Raw genomic sequence first — 25,858 nt, 5'->3', positions numbered from 1 at the left:
CTCCCTTCTCACTATCTAAACTTTCCTCTCTCTCTAACATTACTAAAGATGGCCAAAAACTGCATTTTTAGAACTACAATTTCGAAAAAATTCAAGGCCACAGCCACTGAACTCTCTTTTCCTGGCATAATCGAAGCAATCTGCAATTGCATTTCTAGAGCTTCAATTTCGGAAAATTTCCGTGGGAGAGCCACCAAGCTTTTCCTCACCTTAAACATTATCAAAGATCGTTTGAAACTACAATTTCAAAAATTTTCCGGGGGCGAAAACCCCAAGAAACTTTTTTTTCTGAGTTTATTTAATACTTATCGATAGGGTTCTTATCGCTTAGATCTAGTAAAGATTCTCTCCTAAAGCAAAAGCTGAATACACTCTATGTCTCTATTTTAAAACATATAAGGGGAAAACGTGGAATGAGCACTTGCTAAAGCACATACCTTTGTCTCTCTTAGTTGTTTGCATTTCACTGAGACAGGCAGCAAATAGAACGAATCTGGTAGTCGCCTCAAGCACCTGTAATTCTTGAATTTCCTTCAGATATTATCTTGAATAATTCAGAATATTATGTGAATTTAACTGGAAATTTAGGATTCTAAAAAGTGTTATGTTTAACCTAATTTAAAAATAAGAGAGTGAGGTTTTTTTTGGGGGGGGGGATTTTGTGCCATTGAGCTTGGGGGGGGGGATGGGTACACTTGACTGGGGGACTTTAAATATGCTCGTGGTCACAAAGTCCTCCAATTGAGAGGATACCTCTGGGGGTGCTGCACCAGGGATTGCTCGGGTTTCTGGTCTGGATAAAAAAAAATTCAGAGCTGTCTTTAGGGTTCAACTGGTTAAAACCACAAGTAGTGGTAGGTGGCTGCTTGAAATGAAAAAAGCTACTAGGAACGCGAAGGTGCCGCTTTTTGATGCTGAATACATTGAAATTACAGGAGGGGGGAGGGGGCCCACCAGAAAAATTGTGAAAGGAATGTTTATGTCTTTCTGCAACAGTTACAGAATTTTTGTAATTTATACAAAAAATACAAAAAAAGTCTAAATTTAAATGATGAGTCAAAAAATCACTCTTTTCTACACGTTGACACGAAATGTTACAGATTTTTTTTTTAAAGCCTGATTATGGAACGTGCATCAGTTGACACAACTTTTATTTTATTCCAAACAGGGAAGGTAGTTTACAATGCGTAGCTTTATTTAAAATTCTGGAGCACAAAAATCAGATTGAACAAACAGAAATCCATAGGTTAAAAAAAACAAAAAGAAAAAAAAATCAAACTTAAGTGTCGAATTTATGGGAAGAGTTAATTTGTTTTTACTGGCACAATTTTAACATAATAGGATTAATATTTGATAGCTAATTTAAAATATTAGGAGCAGCATGTTGACAGCTTTGGTGTTTAGTTTGGATTCTGAATTCGAATTCGATTGGGTAAGTTAAGGCAAATGGAAGAACACGCTTTGCTTTTCTAGCGAGAAAATGGTACTATTTGTATTCGAGACAAAGCCAGAAATGGGGGTAGGAAGAGAACGATAAAAACTGAATCAGTGGCAGGAAAAACGACGTTGTATGTAAGTTTTCAACTATTTATTTTTTCAATGGAAAAACGATGAGTATAGTAAATAGATTGAATCACCTGTATATTAAGTTCGTTTACAAGGTCAGAAAATGCGCTAGTTGGCATTGGCTTTGTAAATAAAATTTTTATAATTGATGGAAGAACGTTTGTATGTTACAAACTTGCTTCGGGGATTCCTTGCAATAGGAAGTGAGTAGGTAATTGAATGGAAAACCGTTGTATGTTGCTCTCAGTGGCCTGTTTAAAATATTGCACAAAGCAGATTCGTTTTTTGGCTCTAGTGAAAAGTTGTTGTTTTAAACATACAACCTTTTCCCGCCACCTATCCAACTGTAAAATTTTTAGATCGAGGTAAAAATTTTAGTCTCCAAATTATTTCTCAGAGTTTGTTCAAAAATTCAATGGAACATGATTTCGAAAATAATTAGTCACCAATGTGTTTTTTAGTTGACTGGGCCCTGACTAAAGAGATTTTTCAGACCCTAGAGGTAGATTTTAAGGCGTCGTTAGAAGTTCTGTCTATCGAACATTCATATTCTTATGACAACAAACTACTAACTTTGGTGAAACAGTCCGATTTTTGTTCCTGGAGATGTCGGGAAGTAATGCTCCAAGGACGACTCCATACTTCGAAAGTGAAAATTCTGGGACACTTATTATCTTGATCTTTCTTTCATGCATTCATCAATATATAATAGTTCAGACACCTACTATCATTTTAATGAAGTTTATTTTAGAGCCCAATAAAGAAAAAAATATCATTAGATAGAAATTACTTAATCTTGTAAAGTTTCAATGATTTCAGAACGTACCTTGGCCCCGAAAACATTGTAATGGGTGTCCCAAAATTAACGCAAGATTTGAATTTGCCGCCATTTTTGCAATAAATTGTGGGCAATCTTGAAAAAAGAACAATTTGGCAGCTGAGGGTCTAGGGTTATTACAAATGGAGCGTTTTCGATTCTATAATGCGTTTTCATTATCGAACAATTATTTGAAAAATAATGAAAATTTGGGCGGTGTTATTGGCGCTCGATATCGCAATTAGGTAATGCGCAGGTGGTTGTGGGATTGCTGACATAGACGTTTGACTTCAAATAACCCCATAGGGAGAAGTCTAATGATGTAAAATCACACGATCTAGGGTACAATTCATATCACCGAAACGAGAGGGTACACGAACAGGAAATTCCTTATGCAGTGATTGAATTGTTTCGCTGGCTGTATAATAGCATAACACTCCATTTTTACTAACCCGAAACTCCCAGCTATCAAATTGTTCCTTTTCCGTGGCTGCCAACAATTCACAGCAAAAATTGTGGCAAATTCAAGTCTTGCGTTAATTTTGGGACACTCTTTATGTCTCCCCAGCCTTCATAATTCTTTTAAATAATATTTCTGCTTTTTCATCTATATTTGAAAATATAAAAGGAACCCATATAATTATTAACACAGCTTTTTTTTAGCTCTCCATGTTCCTTTATTTCACATATTTTCACACTCATTTGCATTTCTTCATATTACGTGAAATTCAAACCAAAATAAATTAGAATCATCTATACTTTGAGACTCATTTTCATTAGTAGAACTAACGCATGTAATATTTTGGCAAAACGACTTTTGCTCATCAATAGATTCAATTTTTTTTTTTAACAATGACAATTGTTGTGTCCTGTTATGGCATGACCCACTATTGTCATCAGAATAGCCATCAATTTTTAAAATTTTGTATCTATATACATTTTTGTTTTAATACATTTATACACTTTATTTTCTCAACATTCCTTATAGACACGTTTTATGTCTAAGTATCCTAACTAAGAACAGTGTCCCAAATTTGGAGCGTATTTGCAATTTCTCAAATTTATGAATAAATAGTTAGGTGGAAATGAATTAGTCCAAATAAGACACAGGTACATAGCTGAGATGAAGTGTGAAACAAATTCAAACTAATGCCGCTCAGTTAGCGTAGGTAACAAAAGTTATTTCGATACTTAAAAATCGCATTTTCTTTTCGAAATTTTCAAAACCATAAAAATAACCCATGAGGCTGATGCATCAAAGTTCTACTCACGTAGCCTCATTAAGGTTACCATTCATTTATTCTGTAGCACCATTTATTTCTTACGAATGAAATACCAACAGTTGAACCAGCCCTCAAAACTAAATTGGGCAAAATGTCCCAAGTTAGAGTACTATCCCAAGTATGGGCACTTGACTGTTACGTACAATTTTTTTTTTGGCGTTTTATTTTTAAACGAGCTGATGTGTGCATCATATGACTTCCTTTTACTCCAATTTAATGTCATTTCCCCATTACTGGCAGTTTTAATGAGATTCAATAGTTTACTCTATAAATATCACCAACAATGGCCGAATTAAAACAGGTTTTTAAAAAAAATCGCCAAATTTGTCGCCGTTGGCGACAAAACTTGGCGACCAAAAGATTGCCAAAGATATCGCCAAGAGTATCGCCAAATTGTAACACCACTTGAGTTTACATCGAAATTAACAATGATTTCCCTCCAAAAGGGCAAAAGACCCCCTTAGAAACACCCGAATGCAACAGATAGGGGAGGTGCACAACTAGACCCCACTAGGAGTCTACGTACCAAATTTCAACTTTCTAGCACTTACCGTTCTTGAGTTATGCGATATACATTCGCACATACGCACATACATATTTACATACGTACATACAGACGTCACTAGAAAATTCGTTGAAATTAACTCGGGAATCGTCATTATGGATATTTCGCGTGTCTATACGTTCTTAGGCACCTATCTACGCGTAGTCGAGTCGAAAAAGAACTAAATGTTTATTCGGTAGTGAGTAAAATGGAAATTAAGGTCGATTTTTGAGTGAAAATTTTTTTGCGAATAAAATAGTAACCCTTCGTAATATCGCGCCTCGTTATATCGCTCATTCGGATATATCGCTCTTTTCTTCTGTCTCCCGAAATATTAAAGCCTAAAATAAGAAAAAAACTTTGCTTTAAATTTGAAACCATTTCTGAAAACATATGGTATTGCACAGAGAAGGTCTCTTTCTTCTCTATTTTGTCAATGAACAAAAGGAAGCAATTCTTCTGTATTCCCTGGAAAAGCAGCAGCAATTCCTGTCATCCAAATGTACATACCCGCACAGTATATTTCAGTTTAAGATGGTCTGTAAACTACTTGACATCTTCTTTTGTATTGATACATTGCCTTTACAAGGAGTGAGAGACATCAAGCAAGTGTCATAGTAGCCCATGTAGAAGAGAACATACGCCCTTCTTTTAGTACAGAAAAGATTTGTACTTGGTTGCATAAACCAGGATTTGCATCAAAGAAGGGAATAATGATCTGGACGGGTGAACTAGTTTCCTGGAAACAATCTGGTTTCTTTTACTTTTCACATCCTTTCTACAGCAAGTAAAACAGATTAGAAAACCTACTCGGAATAAGAGGGAATTGGAATGCTCATTCTTATCTCGCGGTAGCTCAGAAAGATCGTCTTCATTCGCCATTTGATGATTTTAACTTTCTGACGGTGAAAATTTACTTAAATTTCAATCTTGTTTAAATTTCAATAGGTGTGATAGTACCCACATCGAAACCATTAGAAACTAATGTCAAAAAGAACGAATGCCAATTTACTTGTATATTAGACATAACTGTTTTTAATGCCCTCCGTTATATCGCGCTTTCGGATATATCGCTCTTTTTCTTTGTCCCCCGAAAAGCGCGATATAACGAGGGCTTACTGTACTTCCTTTTTGTAAAAGGAAGTAAAAATGATTCAGATTTTGAAGCGACTTCGTTGAAAAAATTCAGCAGTCATAGGTTGAAGGTTAAATGACTACGACTTTCGTTTCAAATTGCAAATTATGCTCTGTTTTAATTTATTTAACCGAATTTGTCACAGAGAAATACTAGTATGATTTCATCACCCGGATATCCGTAACTGATAAGTTTTTCGAACTCTCAAATGAAAATCGAAGCTTGCTCACTCGGTAGGAAGATCTATTATGTATGAGATTTTTTTTCGTGATACAGGTCGAAATGCAGATACTGCATTTCGCTTTCATTGCAGCAGGAATATATTTTGTCTCTGCTGAGTTGAGTAAGTAAAGTGCTGTTTATTTTTTTGTAAGTTTAATGTTGGTGTGCAAATTTTTTCTAAGTTATGTTTCCATTAATCAAAATTGTTGAAAGTTAATTCTACAGGCTCGACGCGTCAAAGCATTTGTCATGATAAAAATACCAATTGTGTGTTTAAAATCATTCATTAAAAGAGTATTAAAATGTTTTACTTTTAATTTCACGTATTTAAGTTCATTTATGTATAAGTGAATGTTTCAACGTATTTACGTGTGTACAAGTATACATACGTAAGTTTATCTATAACTATGCATGAATTATACATTAAGTTTCAGATTTTAAACCAATGAGCAGTTTAAATCAACTTTGCGATGGCTCGCTTGACAACCTGGAGCAGAGACAAGGGGAGGGTCATGTGGGTCATGAACCCCCCCCCCTTAACCGTTGACAATAGTGACCGTCCACATTGTGTTCAAACAGTTTATGAACAAAATGTGAACGATTTTAGTACAGTCAAGTGCCCGTACTTGGGATAGTACCCTAACTTGAGACATTTTCCCTAATTTAGTTTCGAGGGGTGGTACATCTATCAGTGTTTCACCAGTAAGAAATAAATGGTGTTACAGAATAAATGAATAGTTATCATTTCAGGCTACGTGAGCTAAACTATGATGTTTTAACTATACGGGCTAGTTTAATGGTTTTGAAAATTTCGAAAACATATGCGATTTTTACTGTGCAAAGAACTTTGGTTACTTACGCTAACTGAGCAACATTAGTTTGAAATTGTTTCTCAATTCATCTCAGCTATGTACATGTGCCTTATTTGGGCTAACTCATTTCTACTTAACTAATTTATTCATAATTTTGAGAAATTGCAAATACGTCCAAACTTGGGACACTGTTCCAAGTTAGAATACTAAGGCATAAATAGTGTCTATAAAAATATTGTGGGAATAAAGTGTATAATTGTATTAAGAAAAAAGTATCGATACAAAAATTTTAAAATAATGACTATTCTGATGATCATAAATGTAAAATAATAAATACCAACGTCAAAAAGAACAAATTGCAGATTACTGCAGGCAAGTATTTCGGCGTTACAAGGAATGCCGAAATAAGATGACGCCATTTTCAATGCAAAAGAAATGAGCTTATGGAAGAAAAGACAGTCGAGACAAAAGCTTTTGCCACATCCTAAAAACAGAATACTTCGTTCAAATGGAAAACATATGATTAATACGTATGCTACTAAAGGTAAAACTTCAAAACTGTCCAAGTATGGGCACTTGTCTGTAATATTTTCAGTTCATTAATCATTTTTGAAATTGAATACTATTTGAAATACTAATTATTTTGATTGCTTATGAAATGAATTAGTAACGTTTTATGTCCTATTAGATGCCTTATTCCTGGCCAATTTGGTGCACTTTTATTTATTGACACCAAGCAATTCAGAGTTTTAACCCAAAACCGCAGGTTCGTTCATAGGGGGGTGAGGGGGTCGTTCCTCAACATAACCCCCCTAAAACGATAGTCTGTATCCGGCCTTCTTGATAATCAATGAAAATGTGTTATACCCTTGCGAACATAGTGCATTATAAGGCTTTCTACATTTCTATTGAAGCAAAACTACACTAAAATATATACAATCGTGAAAAGTTAACCAACTTGATTCAAAGTTAGCCTAAACGGTTCAACGCGTCCCGTGATTTAAACTTACCGAAGCTCCTTTTGCTTACTTTTGATAAAAAGAGATTTGATGAAAGATTTTGATCGCTAACCTTTGATAAACCTCATATTCAAGAGTGAATGAAAATAATAAGAATCAACAAGTGCGTGCCATAGTAGGTGCAGGGGCATGCACAGAAATTTTGGGGCCCGTTACAAATGACTTTTTCGCCCCCTTCATATTGTTTACCCCTATATTTTACGCCTAGTTTTAAAAATATTGGGCCCCCTTCAGGCTCGGGCCCGGGCCAACAGTTGTCCCTTAGCCCCCCCCCCTCCCTGTGCACGCCCCTGAGTAGGTGTTACATGTTTTCGTTTGTTCTAGATTTAGATGATCCAATCTGTGGTCCACCACTGGAAGTCGAGCATTCCCAACCAAACGTGACCAAAGATGACCATCCGGTGGGTTCAGAGATTTCCTACATTTGCGATTTTGGGTATCTTACGGAAGGAAATCTAAAGTCTTCTCGATGCGTTCTGGTGGAAAACGAGCAGCGGGCTGAGTGGACTGAGCCTAAAATTACATGCATGCGTAAGTTCTAAATTTCACTAACTTTCAAAGCATTGTGTTTCAATTTTATTTTCGTACCGTGGAAAAAACCCTAAGATTCTAATTTTATTGTTACTTAGTGGTCGAGACCGGTCTAAGTTCGGATAAAGTATAAGTTCAGATTATTGGAACTTACTTCAATTATACGCTTCAGACTACATGAAAAGGGATTTAACACTTAGTTTCAAAATAGAAAATATATTTTTTAATCGAATTTTGCTTAGGACCAGCCACTCCAGGCTTTGGACAGACAATTGTTGAAATTCTGTTTTCTTGACCTCGATTCTCTTATTTTCCGTACCCCTTATTCATTCATACTTGGAGAAATATTTTTGAGTCTGCTTGCTCAGTCGTAATAATATGAGAGGGAAAGGTATGTTCAGATGATTGGACGGTTCCTTTCATTGGAGTTTAGATAATTGTTGCTCTACAGCTTACAGTACTATGAAAAATAGAAAAGTATTGCAACTATTTGTAGGAACTCGGTGTCAAATTGGATACCCTATAAAACCACAAATCCAACTTTACTTAAACCCTCTGTTTCTATAGTGCAGTAGAAGATAGAGAAATTATATGTTTTTAATCGAAACAATTAGTAGTTATTCCAGCTGAAAATTTCATTACTTATTTTATCTAATTTTTGCCTTTGGTTAAACCCAAGAAATAATTTACATCATCGTGAACATTTTGTACTTAACTCCTGAGTATTTTTCTCTCCACAAACATTTTTAATAGGTAAGTTAAGTGTATTCACAGGCTTCTCTGGCAAATAGTTCGTGGTAACTCTTATTAAGCATAAGTCGCCTTAATGAAACATGAAGTCATGCAAGCCCATTTTGACTCCAAAACATCATTGATTACATCTACATTTTCTAACAGCTGTCTAAATATCATTGGTTGTAACACTCTCGTTAAACACAAACCATCTCGTTCATATTTCGATTTGAAATTAACAAAATTTTAACTAGTATAACAGCGAGAAAATGCAATGAATTCATGTTTTTTTTTGGTTGTTTTCCACCCCCAGCTCAGACACTTCCTATTCCGAACTGATGAGTGCTAATAAGCACGAAGCTGCAGTCCTCGGATGGAATGACTGAGCTGGCGGTGTATTTTGTGTAATTCATGTTTAGTTTGTCTATCCTTAAGAAAAGAATTACATGTCTACAAGAAATGTGCTGACGAACGAACTTCTTCGAACTAGGGGACAAGCATAAAGTTGAGAAAGTGAGCTTTTTCCGTTGCTCGGTTGAGGTCAAAACATCAAAATCTACGATTTAACATTCATGTAAAAATTATAACTATAGTGATTAATATTGGACAACACATTTCCATAAAATTTCTGCTTCCTAGAATCAATGTAGTTAAATTCAAATGAAAGCAAAGTGCTGAGCATGAATATGACAAAAAAAAAAAAAAAAAAAACTTCCTTAGGATTTAAGAAATTCATTGGACTTCCTTATTTACAGATTCAGGCAACACAAACACAAGGAAAGATTTACAGCACATGGAGGGAAAATAGCACAAATCAGGACACCGGTGAGAATCGAACCCATGACCACCGTCATACGAAGTGTAGCTTCTACCACAGCCAAACTCTGTTTCTTTCAATTAATGATTTTTTTTCAATCTTGGGGTTTCTGAAAAGCAGCTCAGCATTAGACCACACAAAAAAAAAGTTTCCTTAAATTTTCGCTACACATTTCACTGTTCATTAAAATAAAAGCATTCACTGCTCTTATTTCTTACTAGTGGCACCCGCACGGCTTCGCCCGTAATAGAAAAATTAAAGGTCTTTTGGTTCGCTTGTATATTTACAAATAATGTATGGTGAATTTTCTCGCCAATTGGCTTGTACCGACGTTACGGTTCCACGTTATGATAATTTCGTATCTCGCCAATTGGCTTGTGCCCATGTTACGGTTCCACGTTATGATAATTTCGTAATTTATGATAGTTTTTTTTTCTTAAAATTGGAATAAAAAAAGAACCACATCGAATTTTCGAAAAATCGCTTCGAGGTGCACACCCCCATGCTACATACTAACTTTGTGCCAAATTTCATGAAAATCGGCCGAACGGTTTAGGCGCTATGCGCGTCACAGACATCCAGACATTATACAGACATCCTACAGACATCCAGACATCCTCCGGACAGAGAGACTTTCTGCTTTATTATTAGTAAAGAATACTATGGAAAGAGAGAGACATAGAACGTGGCGGATAATTTAAAAAGACGCAAAGTGAGAACTTCAGTTCATGTCTTCTTGGTTATAGGGGCTTAAAACAGAGGCGCCCACCTAGGGGGATGGGAGGTCATGGCACAGACTGTGCCATTGGAATTTTTAAGAGGGTTGTTTAGAGGGGATATTTTTTACTTTTTTAGGAAGGGGGTCCTTTGCTTTCTTTTTTTTGGGGGGTAGGGTTGCGATATTTAGGGGGTACACCCTTGCCCTTAGGAGGTGGGAACCCCTGGCTTAAGGTTTCTCCGGTTGCATTCATTAAATACAAATTTTAAAATTTCTTCACAAAAGGAAATGTTTTAGCTCAAATTAAAGCAATAAATTTCACTATTGTATGGTTTATCCCGGACTAAACTTTTTTACCCTCCTGCTTTCAGCTCGATCATGCGGTGATCCCGGATTCGTTCCTAATGCACAACAAATTGGCTTTCTTTTCACTTTCCCCCACGAAGTTCAATTCCAGTGCGATGAAGGCTACAAACTGATTGGCCCAGACAAGAGGTTTTGCCTGGCTAGTGGGCAGTGGAGTGGGAAATTGCCATATTGCCAACGTGAGTATTTCAAAGTTTCTTTTTAACCGTAACGTCATATAATCACACAAGTATGGTAAGTCATTAAAAATATTTTAAACTAGTGGTACCTGCACGGCTTTGCCCATAGTAGAAAATTAAAAGGTCATTTGGTTCGCCTGAATATTTACAAATAATGGATGATGAATTTCTCGCCAATATGCTTTGCTAATTTGCTCGTCCATGTTATGGTAATTTGTTCGTCCATGTTATTGTAATTTACTCCTCCATGTTATGGTAATTTGCTGCTGCAGAGGAAGTAAATGCCCCTATGAGGTCTTAAAATTGATATAGAAAATGAACAAAATTGAATTTTCTACAAATCGCTTCGAGGTGCTCATCCCTGCCCTATGCAATGAACTAATTTTGTGCCAAACTTCATGAAAATCGGCCGAACGGTCTAGGCACTATGCGCATAACAGACATCCAGAGACACAGACTTTCAGGTTTATTATTAGTAAAGAGAAAGATAAAGAAAAGAAAATCCACAAAAATCTTAAAATAATCAGTTGATTCAATAACGCAAACGATCATATTTACCGTCCGAGTTGAACCTCACTTATATACCTGAACAGTCGATCGAACCAATTTCAGTTGGCGTTTTGCGTATAAGGTATTTACTATTTACTTTTGCTTCTTTTTATAGGATTGCGATTAAAGGCAGTTCTTTTAACATACAAAAAAAAAAAAAAAAAACTACACATTCTAATATAGCACGATTTTGTAATACAATATATTAAATTATGACAGGTCATAAATAGGTCCGGAATATGAAACTGAAGCATGAGCAGAATACATAAAATATCATATGTCATGCATCCTATTCTAAGTGAACTAGGGAATGCAACCATATGTCTTTGTTTCAGGAATTAACTGCAACCGTCCAAAAGATCCCGAAAATGGCCAAGCCGTGTATTCCTCCTTAGAATATGGATCTGTTTTACGTTATACATGCGACAAAGGTTACATTCTTTCGAACAAGGAACCCAGAACTTGCTCTGAAGATGGAACTTGGACCGGGTCCGAGGGGGCATGCAATGGTAAGTAGTGAAACCTGTATAAGTTGACCACTTGCGGTGCAGTACTTTGGTGGTCAACTTAGACAGGTGGTCAACTTATAAAGGGGGTAATTTTTTTTTTTTTTGTAATTCTTGCACCATGTATTCATTTTTTGACTAATTGACACCTACTCTTTCTGTTCAACTCACTTTCATTGTTTAGCATTACTTTGAAACAATAAGTTAAGATATTATTCAAATATTTTTTGAGATAATTTTCCCAGAATGACGTATAATGTGTCATGCAAATTTAAAATTTCAGTAAATTAATCAAAAAAAAGTCTTATTGTTTATGAAAAGTTACTCATTTTATATTAATAGTTCCTAAAAATTTATAGCTAATCAAAAATTACAAATTTTTCACTTAACAACAAAAGAAAAACAAGTTTGGAGAATAAAAGGGTTCTTAGTAGTTTTCCCATGTGGTTAAACTCAAAAGGAGATTTAGTTATGCTGCTGTTTCATTTAGTTGGTAAAATGCTGGTCTGGCATCAAAAATATTCTTGGAAAGCTATAAAAAAAATAATTTGCTAAATAAAATTTAAAAAAATAAACCAAGTGGTCAACTTACAAAGAGTTTTTTACAATACCCCAAACCAAACTTGGTGTTCATTAGTGGTCAAGATAGACAGGTGGTCAAGATAGAGAGGTGGTCAAGTTACAGAGGTTTTCCTTCATTATATAAGATAGGACTAATTCCGTTCCTGACAAAAGCGGTCAATATAGACAGGTGGTCAACTTAAAAAGGTGGTCAACTTTACAGGTTTTACTGTATTTCTAAAAGAACAGTTGAATCCTGTTTTTTCCTAATTCGTAGATCAGTCACTGTCATCCCAGTTTTTGATCATAACTATGTAAGCAAAGAAAAACTCTCTCTTTCTTTTTTTTAGAAAGTTTCTTTTTCTCCCAACTCACGTTTTTAGTTCTTTATGTAAAATACTTAAATTTTAGCCGCCTCAAACAATGTGTTAGGGACCATTCATTAATTACGTAAATGTCCCGAAGGAAGGGGGAGGGATTAGAAAAATCTCTACATACCCTTACTTTGGGGGGGGGGGGTCAAACCCATGTGAACGTAAGATTTTTCTAGTCTATATTTTATATTAGAAATTGCGCTGCCAAACCCTATTAGAGGTTTAGCAGGTATCATACTTCATTTGCGTCTGGAATGTAAACATATTAGGCTGAGCTGTTTTTATTTGTTTTACAAAGAATTAATGGTGTAAAATATAACAAAAGAATCGCTCTGTGTATGGCATGTTTTATTTTTAATTAATATCGCATCATATACAAAAAACTGTCGAAAAAACTTTCAGTCTGAGTTCCAACTTTTTAGTAAATATTTCTTTACGCAAAAGGTTTTCAAAATTTTTTTAATAAACGCTTCCAGTGATGTAAGATTTGTTGTTTTAGTATTCTGAAAAACGAAATGGAATCTTATGCAAGAATGGGGAAGGGAGTGAAAAATCTTACTTACCCTTACATGTGAGTAGGTTTTGGTCAAAAATTGCCAAAACCATCCTAACGTAATTAATGAATGTCCCCTTAGCCAGCTAAACTATTTATTTATTTATATATAAGCTAAACAGCTTCACATACATAGAGGACTGTGTACAAAGCGCCTTGCTTCCGGACGCACACAGGAAAGATTTACAACTCAAGAGAAGGAAATAACACCATGACCACCGGCGGGAAGTGAACCCACGACCTCCGGTTTAAGAAGATGAAGCTTCAGACGAAGCTAAAAAGACGAAGCATAGATTATTATACAGCTAATAATTTCCAGGGGCACAGAGCCTTGGATGCCCATGGAAATTATTAGTTATATTTATTATTATTTATTTTATTTATTATATTCGTCAATTTTCAACTTCCATTAATCAACTTTGACTTGAAATGGAACCATGTTTCTATCCTAAATTGGGATGGAGAAAGGTTCAGTGTCCCCGTGGCCGAACGGCGGAATACGTTTGCTCTGACAGCTGCCTGCAAGCGCAATAAAGTGTTCGGAGCCCACCTTAAGCTATAGGTCTCCCAGTAATCTGTTGGAACACCTCGTATTGCCTCTACTGTACACCCTCTATTTCAAACAAATCTAAGAAAGTTCTTCTGCCTTTATATAGGAGTTTAGTAAGACCTCATTTGGAGTATGCTGTTCAGTTTTGGTCGCCTTATCTGAAGAAAGATATTTTTGTATTGGAAAGGGTTCAAAGAAGGGTAACTAAATTAGTAAGGGGACTCTCAGATTTAGATTATGATACCAGACTTAATAGGCTTAACATGTATAGCCTGGAGCAAAGGAGAGTCAGAGGAGACATGATTCAGTTATTTAAATTTATCAAAATGAAAGATGTAAATGGATTAAATTTTTGCGGGGAAAGTAGGACAAGGGGTCATTGTTTTAAGCTATTTAAATCTCAGGCTAACTTGGAAATCCGGAAAAACTACTACTTTAGCAGGGTCGTGGGCACTTGGAATAGCTTACCGGAAGAGGCGGTAATGAGCAAGGGAGTGGATAGCTTTAAGAGGGCCATTGATCTTCATTGGGGACTAATTAATTGACTAGGACCAGCCTAGCTGGGCCCAGAGCCTGTTGCTGGTCGTCACATTTGTATTTGTATTCTGCCAGATGAGCCTGCAAAGTTCATTGAAAGATGTGTCAGTAGCAAGGCGCCTAAAATGCTGTCTACAAATGATATCATGCTTTGAGGGGGGGGGGGTCGTGAAAATGTGATAGTTTCTGACAAGAGGGAAGGAGGGGGTAACAAGAAGTGTAACATGACGATTTTTTAAGGAACATGTTTGAAAAAAAGTGTGACATGTGACAAACGTGGGAGGGGGTGAGGTGAAGTGTCACAAAAAGGGGGAGGGGGTCAAAAATGTTTAAAAAGTGTAACATAATCTATGAACAGCCCCTTTGCTGTATGATTTGTTTGTCGGCAGGAAACATCTGATCGATTCTAGTACCTTTTAGATCAACTTCGCCTAAATTGTTGACTCTGGATCAAGTGACAAATTTGATGTACTGGGGAATCCTGTGCGATTTTGTTCATGTGACTGGTCGAAAAAGACAAGGGAAGAAGACGATTACGAGAATTATGCGTGGAATGTTTGCTGTTTGCAACTGGAATAATGGCTACCTCTTGATTCGTTTAACAAGTAAACTTAGCCGGACAGTTTTAGAAATATGATTTCTTACGTAATCAAGATATGAGTGAAAAACTTATCCATGAAATATCGCTATATATATTTAAGTCTATACTTAAAAAAACACACCAGGAGATATATAGTACGAAATGCATTTACTATTTTGTTTTGTATTGTATTTTCAACTGTTTCGAGCAAATAAGTAAATTTAAGCTAATATTTTTCATTTTAGAACTAAATGTTATGTAAAACGTTACAGTAAAGGATATTTTAAAGAATGACTTATGAAGGTATGAATTGAATTCAAGGACCGTTGATTTCTCAAAGTTAATTCATAACTTTTTACTTCTGGGTACGTGTTTAAAATTCCTGAAAAGCAATAGCGAACAATAGCAGACTCTGTAAATCAATCGCCAATTGAAATCTTGATAAAGTTACTCGAAGTGTATGATAAAACATAAAAAGATTGTTTTCCATAATTAAACAGTTTGTCATTTACAGGATGTAGTTTTTTTCTCAATTCGAGAAACTGTTAGAATATTTACATATGTGGTGCAACAATTTTTCGAACCCTCATTCTTGAAATGAGTAAGATTAAGTTTCAGAATTTTGGAACTCAGTGTGTCAACAATGTCAACAGTTGCAGGAATCTTGATTATTATAATCTCAGAAATGACATTTTTTTTTGTGGGAAGTAGATGGTACACTCCGAAAATGGTGTAGTATCCAGAAAGTATGGTCACAAATGTCTTTGCAGGTAGTGCTGCTGACTGCTCCGAATGTATGATAAAAAATATATAAAACTTTCCTTAATCCTAAAGGTTGTTATTAAAGATCATCTGTACAACTCGAGAAACTACTGCATAAAAACTGCGACTTAGATAGCGGCATAGGACCGCCGCTAGTTTAGCCGAAGGTGGTTAATCTAGTTGCAATGGTGGCTAGTTATTGATTGAAAATTTGAATTTAGCGGTATAAATAATCGTGGCGTATCACTAAAATTTCGTAACTAAGAGCACTTTTCAAACTTTTAAAAGAGGCTTCCAGTATCAAAATGCGAGTACAATCCATTAAAAAATATGTATAAAGACCAAAAGCATTTTGCGCTGGGTCCACTTAATTTTTTCAAATTAATTTTTTTGCATAACCTTTGCTTAACGACTTGATTTTTGTCTTCTTGTTAAAAGTAGCAGTTTTGTCTACATTGCAACTACAGATAAAAATAATTTGAATCGAACTGGTTTTGAAATGAGTTGACCTTTTTCACTTTCCTCTCAAATTCAAATAAATTCGTGTAGTACCTCAATTTTATGGTCATATGTTTCCCATAAAACCAAAAATGTGAGTTCGTTAAACAATCGAAGGGTTGGGGGCAGAAATGTGACAAGCCACTAGGAGTGACTTTTCGATCAAAATTTTTGTTTCTCATAACTAAAATTGAAATAAACACGACAATGGATTATGTCATTTGGAGAGAAACATATCTGGTTTTAGTATTGCAGAATATCGAATGTGTAACACCTTTGAAAAATTCTGCATATGTTTTTATATGTTGGAAATTGGCCTATACTGAAAATTCACATCATGTGGCATATATCACATTCTTGCCCCGAGCCCTTCAATTCATTAACCAAAATTTGTCAAAATAAATTGTTTATCAAGCCAGCATGAATGATTGACGTTGAGGTGCTGATACAGTAGTTGAATTTGAGGTTTAGCGGCTCAAGGATTTAGATTCAAAACGAAATATTTTTGCTACTCAAAATTTTTAGTGTTTCAGTATACTTTTAATGTATTCCTGTTATTAATTTAAGATTTTGTGGTGGTTCTCCACTGCTTTGGTAAAAGCTGTGTGGAACAGCAATACAGGTATAGTCAAACCCAAAATGAAGATTTTTAACAATACATAAAATTTTTAACTTCGAAAATGGAAGAATTAAAATATTATGCTTGGATTGTAAAATCTCGAAGTTTGCAAAATAAAATAGAAGTTTTTAGAGGGAAAAACGACCAAGATTTAAATATATTAGATCTTGGATAAATTTCAGATTCGTTGTGACGATTCAGAAAGCTTGGAAAAGCAAAAAGGTTTTGTAAGAGGCATTACTTTGATCAATGGAATACAAGATGAATCGCTGTAACCCACAAAACACATGACCAGGGGTGCCCAAGAACTACAGTTTTTGCGAGAATCAAAATTCTGAATTTACGGAATGTAATTCGAATTTTTGCGAATGATAAACTAATAGCATTTCAAAAAAAAAAAAAAACGAATTTAAGAATTAAAATGTTGAAATACTGTTAATTAAATGTGCCAATTTAGGTAGTTTTTTGGTAGGTCACAGCTACATCCTGTGATCTCCCATAGTAGTGCTCCTGCACAAGTCACATGAAGGTACCTGTTAGTAAGTATTTTTTGCAAGAATACATTAATTCATTCAGGGAAAAGGAATTTGTAGAAAAGAATAGAAATGAAGCACGGAAGAGCCCCGAGACCTGAGGTACCGAGACGATATTTTTTTAATCTGTACGGTGTAAGCATCTGTCTGTGTGTCTGTAACTCTTTCTCTTCCGAACTGTAAATATCTCCTAGGCCAACCTTAAATACTGTTGAATACAGGACACTCAGATAAAGCCATAACCTCTAGTTGAGCATTATTTTCTGAAGAGGGCCCCTTAAATTTACTCGTGGAAACACTCCCTATGGATATTTTATGCAGAGCGTTCGGTCAACTGCAACCATTTTGCGTAGACAGTTGTTGATTCCTTAAATATTTCTGTTCTAGCAATTAATCTTTCAGAGTTTTCAAGGCAAATGTTCCAGAGCAGAGTTTGAAATACAAGATATACTAAAATAAGAATTACAACTGTTGGACACAAAATGGCAAATGCGCCATGTTATGTCCATGAGTGGCGAGTCGATATTCAATCACTCTGCAGAAAAGATCTCTGCCGCTGCCTTGTCTAGTGGTCAGAGAAGTCTGACTGTGACAGGAAGGTCCGAATCCTGGCTCATGCATGGACTTGCTTTCTCTATCCTGTTCTTGTCCTTTCTTTGAGCGAATACGTTGCTGTGCTGTGAACGGTTGCTTACCCTATAAACGGATCCTTATGGCATGTGTGTACTGTAGAAGTCAGACTTCACTCTCAATTATGATACAGTTGGAAAAGTGAAGCAGCGCACCCCAAATTGCCAACCTAGCTGGCACACGACGACAACAACAAAGGATCTCTAGTTCCACCTTGCTGTTGACTCCACCATTAGCTGGCTTGTATTGACAGTTCAATTTCAATTCATAATATATTTCATGCGATATATTTTCATGTCAACATTAGTCTTTACTTTGGTACTTCCTCCAACTTTTATGTGGATCGATACAGATTCTTTATTGTTGTACTTTGCAGAGGGTCGATGTGACTTTCCTCAGGCTCCTGCTTTCGGCTCCGTGGAGCTATTGGGTGCGGAGCCTAAAATCGGCAGCATCGCCGTCTATTCCTGTGACCCTGGACGCACTTTGAATGGAGCAGAGAAGGCAAAATGTCAGGAGACGGGGGAGTGGAATGTCGATGCACCCGAATGCCTAGGTAAGAAATAGCTTTCAACCTAAGGTTGGAAACATTTGCCTTGGCAACAATGCTTGGTCGAATCCAACAAAACATGTAGAAACAATGCCACACGCTTTAGTCCAGCTCAGGCCCGACTCCTGGGGTAGGCGAGCTAGGTGGTCGCCTAGGGTGGCAGATTTTAGGGGCGGTAAATTTCAAAGTTGAAATAGTTTCTTTTTTAAAGTATGGATATCAGTTTCAGCTAGATAAGTAAGATTCACTACTTCAATGCCAAAAAAAAAAGTAATAATAATAATAATTTAGACTGTATACCAGTGCTTGGACATGCAAAGTATAGTTCGGAATTTAACTAGAAATTCAATTTAATTATAGCGGTGGCAAATTGCGTGATTCAAAAGTCTTTAGAAAATATTACTTTTTGTTACAATGACATAAGTTGCACTACTTTAATGTTGAAAAAGATAACTTAAAGTGTGTACCAGTGCTTGGATATGCAAAACCCAGTGTGGAATTTAACTAGAAACTCACTTTAGTTTTTCTATTTCATTAATTTATTATTTTATATTATTATTATTCAATGGGGGTGGGGGGGCACTTGTCAATATCGCCCAGGGCGGCAGAACTACTTGAGCCCAGGTCCAGGTACGTTGTATATTCGGGAAGGGATGAGGGTGGGTCATTACGCTTGTTTGGATGGACAACGGTTTTTTATCCTTCGTTTTTAGGATAGCCTTTTACATTGTCTTCCTTTTTTTCATTTCGTATAGAAAAAGATTTGAAATACAGTCGGATCTCCATAACTTGAAGCTCATAACTCGAATATTCCTTTATCTCGAAGTTTTTATTGGGCCCAAACTCTTGAGACTGTTGTGAAAACTTTACATAACTCGAACTACCAATAACTCGAACGATTTAGCCGATCCCTTGGGACTTCGAGCTATCGAGAGTTGATTGGAGCTTTGAAGTTATCGTATGCAATTCCGTAAAATTATGAAATGATGGCGCATAACATCAATAATATTTCAATTTAACAGATTAATGAACTGCGTTTTCCGCTTTCTGGCATTAAAAACTGAGACATAAAAGGAGTTGTGGGAACTTGAGAATTACGAGAGTTTGCTGAGATATTAAGATTGTTTATTGATCTCACTGCAACTTCAGCCTGGTGTTTTAGGAGTAAAATATTGTCGTTGTGATAGATCAGACCAGTCACACGACTCCTTTGTTGAATGTAAAATCAAAAAATATTCACAAAACCTAAATTTTTAAGTCAAAACTCATCGAAGATTTAACTTTATTGTTTGACATAAAAAATTTAAAGTTCTGTCGAGCTTCAAGGATTTTTAAAAACTAAAAAACTTTCAAACTTTAACTCAAGAAAATTTCTGCCACGTCATTGAAGCAAAAATGAAACTTTCGTCTGACATCTTTTCAACTTAATCCATGCAATAATGCTTATTCAATCCAAGAACTGGATAAAAAAATCTGAAGAGGTAAACTAAAATTTAAGCAAAATTATAATACTCAGAAATTCGGGGTTATAACTTGGCTGCAATTCTCGATTGCGAAAACTAATTTGCCAGAAATGAATTCAAAAGCTTTTATTTTTCATACTAGATTTGTATATTCTTTTTCTTTCAGAACCATGTAAAGCCCTTCAAGTTGACCATGGTAGAATCGGTAGATACGTGCCTAGACGTAGATACTCAAATCAGCTAATATTTGAAAAGGTATGAAATTTTTTCATCAAATATATTATTTCTCAAAACTGGTTTTTGAGAGAATGCCAGAGCTTCGTTAATACTTTATCAAACCTCATACGTAAAGTATCATTTTAAAGCAGTGGTTCCCAACCTTTTTCACGTCGCGACCCCTTTTTCGGCAACTAAACAACCCGCGACCCCCTATGTGTCTTCCTCCAATATATATACTATACAGCCGATTCCCGCTACAACGCGATTCGACTTACGCGAAATGGCTATAACGCGAATTTTTCCCGAGCAACGAATTTTAGTGCTAACGCGAATTCCTCATCGACAACACGAATGTTTTAGGAAGAAAGTATCGGCTTCGTTTATTGGCTACTAAATATTGATGTCGTCTATGTTCTTACACCTTTTTAGTATCAATGACAGCAAAAGCTCTCACACCAAACTAGTCTACGCATCGCGTTGTTAATGCATCAAATAACCACTCAGCATCTTTCATTTATTTATTTTTTTTTCATTCTAATTATTAAAGTTGATAAAATATAATGACACTTTAGTGCACTCTTTTATCCGAAGTTTGAACATGGGAAGAAAAAGGAAGTTTCTGCCAAAATAAAAATAAAAAAGGTTAAGATTCTTGGTATGCTTGAACAACTACAAAACGTCAACGGTAGCACGACAATAAATATGAGTGAATCTTCCATACATACAATTAAAAGTCAAAACAAAAAGATACTAGTAAAAGTTCAGAATTTTGTTTCACACACACACAATATTGAAGCTTACAGAGTAGTGTAAGCAAAGTAAATATTTATTATGAAAAGGGAAGCTGCTCTTGTACTGTGAATTAAAGAGATCAGGAAGAGAGGCTTTTGCCGTAAATGGAAACGTTATAAAAGAAAAGACTAAGCAATCGTATTTAAAAATGTATTAAAAAAGAATAAGATCATGAAGCACAAATCATCACCATCTTTATTTTTCAACCCATAAATATCATTACTATATCTATTGTACAATACTATTATATAAATCATTTTATTATTACTATATACTATGCGTACCGTGCTGTTTTATTTTATGTCTTTCCCTCCCATCGATCATCCATTTTGTGCATCTTAAAGTATTTTGTGCTGAATAAAACAGCCTTTTTTTCATTTTTTAAATACAGTAAAAGCTCAATTCTTTATGTAAGAAATTGTAATGTATAGTTTAATAATGCTTTAAAACAGTTTAAGGGGTGTTTAACAATATATAGAAGAATTCGATATGTTTCTAAAAAAAATTGAATGCGTGCATTTTTCTACAACGCGAAATTTCGACTTACGCGAGGAATGTTGCAACGCATCTCTCGCGTAAGTCGGGACTCGACTGTATATCTCTGTGTGTGTATGTGTGTGTATCTGTGTGTGTTTGTATGAGTAGACATTGTGTATGTATATTTGACATAATAACTCAAGGAGCTTGAGGTATTTATTCTTTATGGGTAAAACACAATAGATTGTAAAAATTAAAAAAAAAAAAAGATAGTCACTACAATATTAAACATGCATTTTGACACTTTGAAAAATCTTGCGTCTTAGCAGAGGCGAATGCAGGATTTGCTGTTTGGAGGAGCTGAGCTCATGAAAATCTTACATAGTCTTAGTTTTCCAACTTTCATTGAAGTAAATGAAGGCAATTTCTTTCAACAAGGCCGTCGCGAGAACAAAAATTTGCGAGGAGGGGGTTTGATAGTCATCAATATTTTTCAAATTTTTGTATAGCAAGAGAGGGAGAAGGAGAGTCCAGAATTTTGCTTGGAGGGGTGAGAGTCATTACTAGCATATGAGCAATCAAATTAAGAGAATTGGGTTATAAAAGTGAAGAAATATACCTAATAATATGAACCTATAGTCGTAAATGTAACATACGCGAAGGTCTTAACCCGGAAAATGTTCGAAATTGAAGTTCTAAAATTGCAGTTTACACAAAATCTGGTGAAGTTAGGAGGAAAAGAAGAGGTTCAGAAATTTTTATGAACGGTTTAAGATCGAAGATTCTGCCTCTGAAATTTTTTGAAATTGAATTCCTAAAGATGAAGTTTTAAACAATTTTTCACCTTAGGGGAGGAGAATTTTATAATTTTTCAAAAATAAAAATAAATTGCCGTAATCATCTTTGTTAAAGTCAAGGGAAGGAAAGGCGTTTAGCCTACCTTCCCCGGAAATTTTTTTGAAATTTAGGTCCTAGAACCGCAATTACAGGCCATCTTCGCAAACATTAGAAAGAAGATTTGGAGCCTCGCCTCCGGAGTTCTTTCGAAATTGAAAATCCAAAAACGAAATTTTAGAAGAGTTTTAATGACATGGAGCGAGAAAGGATTGCGGAAATATTTCGAAATTTCAGTCAAAAAAAACTGAATATAAAATTATCTTTGAAAACAACAAAAAAAAAAAAAAAAAAGAGGGATTTTGTTTTTTAAATTTAAGGGCTTAAAGGGAAAATTAATGCGATGTTTAATGATGTGAAGGGGGACAATAGGCACTCCCTAGGAATTGTTTTCAAAATCAAAATCCTAAGAAACTATTTCTTGGCTATTTTTGATGAAGTTAGGGGTCGGATTGGGGTTCGGTGCACTTCCAAGGAATATTTCAAAGTTACGTCCTAAGAACGCAATTACAGGACATTTTTTAAGATAAGGTTTGGGGTGAAGAAAATCTCTCAAAGAAACTATTTAGAATGGCAGTTCCAAAAACGAAATTTTAGACAATTTTAGATGATGTTATAGAGGGAGAAATATTCGGTACTCTTTCGCGGAAGTTTTGCAGATATTGAAGTCCCTAAACCAAAATTTAAGATAATCGTAGAGGACGTTGACGATCAGCCACTCTAGTACAGGGAGGGGGGTGATACAGCCCCACAGTTCCTCTCCTAGATTCGCCACTGCGCTCAAGTATTGATGCTACTCCAAAATGATGCTATTTTTTTCTATGTATTTTAATTTTTACTTCCTTTTACAAAAAAGGAAGTATTGTATTCGCGAAAAAATTTTCACTAAAAATCGGCCTTAATTTCCATTTTGCTCACCCCCGAATGAATGTTGAGTTTATTTTTCAACCCGACAACACGTGGATATATGCCTAGGAACGTACAGACACCCGAAATATCCATTTTGACGATCCCCGAGTTAATTACAACGAGTTTTCTCGTGACATCTGTATGTACGTATGTATGTGCGTATGTGTGTGTATGTATGTCGCATAACTCAAGAACGGAATGTCCTAGAAAGTTGAAACTTGGTACTTAGACTCCTAGTGGAATCTAGTTGTGAATCTCCCTTTTTGGTTGCATTCGAATGCTCTAAAGGGGGTCTTTTGCCCATTTTTGGTGGAAATCATTGTTAATTTCTATGTAAACTCAAGTGGTGTTATAATTTGGCGGACACTTGGCAATATATTGCCAGTCTTTTGGTCGCCAAGTTTTGTCGCCAGCTTGGTGACAAATTTGGCGATTTTTATTTATTTATTTTTTAAAATCTGGTTTTAATTTGGCCGCTGTTGGTGATATTTAGAGAGTAAACTATTGAATCACATTAAAACTGCCAATAATGAGAAAATGACATTAAATTGGAGTAAAAGGAAGTCATGTGATGCACACATCAGCTCGTTAAACTATGCAATGATACATTTTTTAATTTAGGGATAATGTCGCGACCCCCTAAGAAATGCTTCGCGACCCCCTTAGGGACCGGGACCCACAGGTTGCGAACCCCTGCACTAAACCCCTCGTAAAAGTACTATCTCGATTGTAAGCGCCATGTATTCTCGGTACTATAACGCTTACTTTGGGTCAAAATGACTTTCCTGAGAAAGCCAAAGTGCAATAGCTTTGAATTCTCCAGATTTCTTCCCTTGTATCGTGCTCACTTCCAAATTTACATCTTGTATGGTTTGCATTTGAATGTCCATTTCTGATGAAATGAAATTAACAATTAAGTGCTGTGGTATTAATAAAAATGTTAAGCAAACATAATACGACAACGAAAGTGCTCTTTTTTATATGAAAATCTTCAAAAAAAATTTTAAGCAAAATATAACTAAAATTATTTTGCTTATAATTTAAAATTATAAGCAAAAGGTATATTTTAGATTTTGTTTGTTGTAGATAGCCATCGGAACGCTTTTAAAAGATGGAGAAAAACTGTTTCTTCATTGTGACTCAGGGTACGATCCGGCAGGCACAACAGACTGGCAGAAAATGTTTATTTGCAGAGAAGGACGGTGGTCCGACGATCCACGTTGCGAACCAGGTAATCTTTGCAACAAATATTTAAACATTTTGGATTCAGTCTGAAATTAATTACGAGGGCTGTCCGGAAAGTAAGTAACGTTGTGAAGTAAAGCACATCCGTCATTTTTTCTGAACAGAGTTTATTTTTACATGAAAGAACGTTTTAAACTATTTTCCAACTAAGTTGCCACTATTGTTCTGACATTTTTCGTGGTGGGAAACCAACTTTTCCACGTGATAGTCAAAAGTGGCGATTGTGTTGGTGTCACTCAAAACCCTATTCAAAAATTTAGTTTGAAAGAATTCTATTACTTACACCTTACAGCCTCGATCTTTCTCGCGCACCTCCTGACAACAGAATTCTTGATTTTGAAAACCGATTTTGGAGAGTCTCTTAGATAGCAAGGACCACACAAGAAATGGGAGTTTAACAATGGCTCTCGTCACTGTGGCCATCTTTCTATAAAGATAGCATAGAAAAACTGCTTTCCCTCTACGAAACATGTCCGAAGAATACAGTTTAAAGTATACTCTTTCATGCAAATCAAAGTTTGATTTGAAAAAAAAAAAAGTTTTCATTTGCTTCTCTTCAAATCTGTACTTACTTTACGGACAATCATCGTACTTCAGACTGCTCAGTTCAGTATCTTTTAAGCCAACAGCTGTCATCTTCATCTATCTGAATTGTGAAGATAAATTGACCAGACGTTCCGCTTTATATCCCATTATCCCTGGCTGAATACTCCACTTTCCTGTTTAACATCCAACATATTTGAAAAATATTATGAAACCAGATCTTTGCGCGACTTCAGTGCGCATTCACTGTCAAGAAAAGTAACGATATCTCGGGTAAATGCTCATTTGCTATTAAATTCAATTCTCGTTTTGTCTCGAATTGTCACAAAACTTAGGTTGAAAATTGTGTCTCCAATTGGTTGCTACATTTGAATATTTTTGAAATGAATATCGAAACTGACTGTTTTATGTTTTTATTTGAACATTTGTCAGATATTTCAGGGTGTTATGCTATCTATCAATCCACAGCATTTACTTTATAAGCACTCCCTCCTTAAATCAGTACCAAATTAGTTTGGAAAAATCACGTTGTAAGGACTCTTCCACCTATAATCACAGACCTGTAATCACATCTTTCTGATGAATTCATTAGAATGCAAACTGATACACTAATGGCAGTTTTTACAAAATGGGTCGTGGCTTAAGAGTGTGAGAACTCTGGAGTTTTGGAACTAATTTGATACTGTTTTAAAGAGGAATGAAGATAATGCTTTGCAAGTAAATGTTGTCAATTGACAGCATAGCAGTTTGAAACCTCTAAAAAATGCTTAAAT

At 35.5% G+C, this 25,858-nt stretch overlaps 1 protein-coding gene across 1 annotated transcript in view; it reads left to right on the top strand.

Annotated features, from left to right (window-relative positions):
• The first annotated feature begins 5,573 nt into the window (after nucleotides 1-5,573).
• The window catches only part of LOC129229718 (sushi, von Willebrand factor type A, EGF and pentraxin domain-containing protein 1-like), a 63,004-nt gene continuing 42,719 nt past the window's right edge, over nucleotides 5,574-25,858 (top strand). Inside the window, exons 1-7 of the mRNA XM_054864082.1 lie at nucleotides 5,574-5,688; nucleotides 7,723-7,929; nucleotides 10,568-10,741; nucleotides 11,626-11,799; nucleotides 18,370-18,549; nucleotides 20,173-20,261; nucleotides 24,384-24,528. Coding sequence (XP_054720057.1) covers nucleotides 5,598-5,688; nucleotides 7,723-7,929; nucleotides 10,568-10,741; nucleotides 11,626-11,799; nucleotides 18,370-18,549; nucleotides 20,173-20,261; nucleotides 24,384-24,528 — 1,060 coding nt within the window. The 5' untranslated portion in view covers nucleotides 5,574-5,597. The remainder of the gene's footprint in view (nucleotides 5,689-7,722; nucleotides 7,930-10,567; nucleotides 10,742-11,625; nucleotides 11,800-18,369; nucleotides 18,550-20,172; nucleotides 20,262-24,383; nucleotides 24,529-25,858) is intronic.

Source organism: Uloborus diversus, chromosome 9 (genome assembly GCF_026930045.1).
Source record: "Uloborus diversus isolate 005 chromosome 9, Udiv.v.3.1, whole genome shotgun sequence".
Lineage (NCBI taxonomy): Eukaryota > Metazoa > Arthropoda > Arachnida > Araneae > Uloboridae > Uloborus > Uloborus diversus.
Note: the sequence above shows the minus strand (reverse complement) of the source record. Positions and strands in the feature narration are given on the sequence as shown.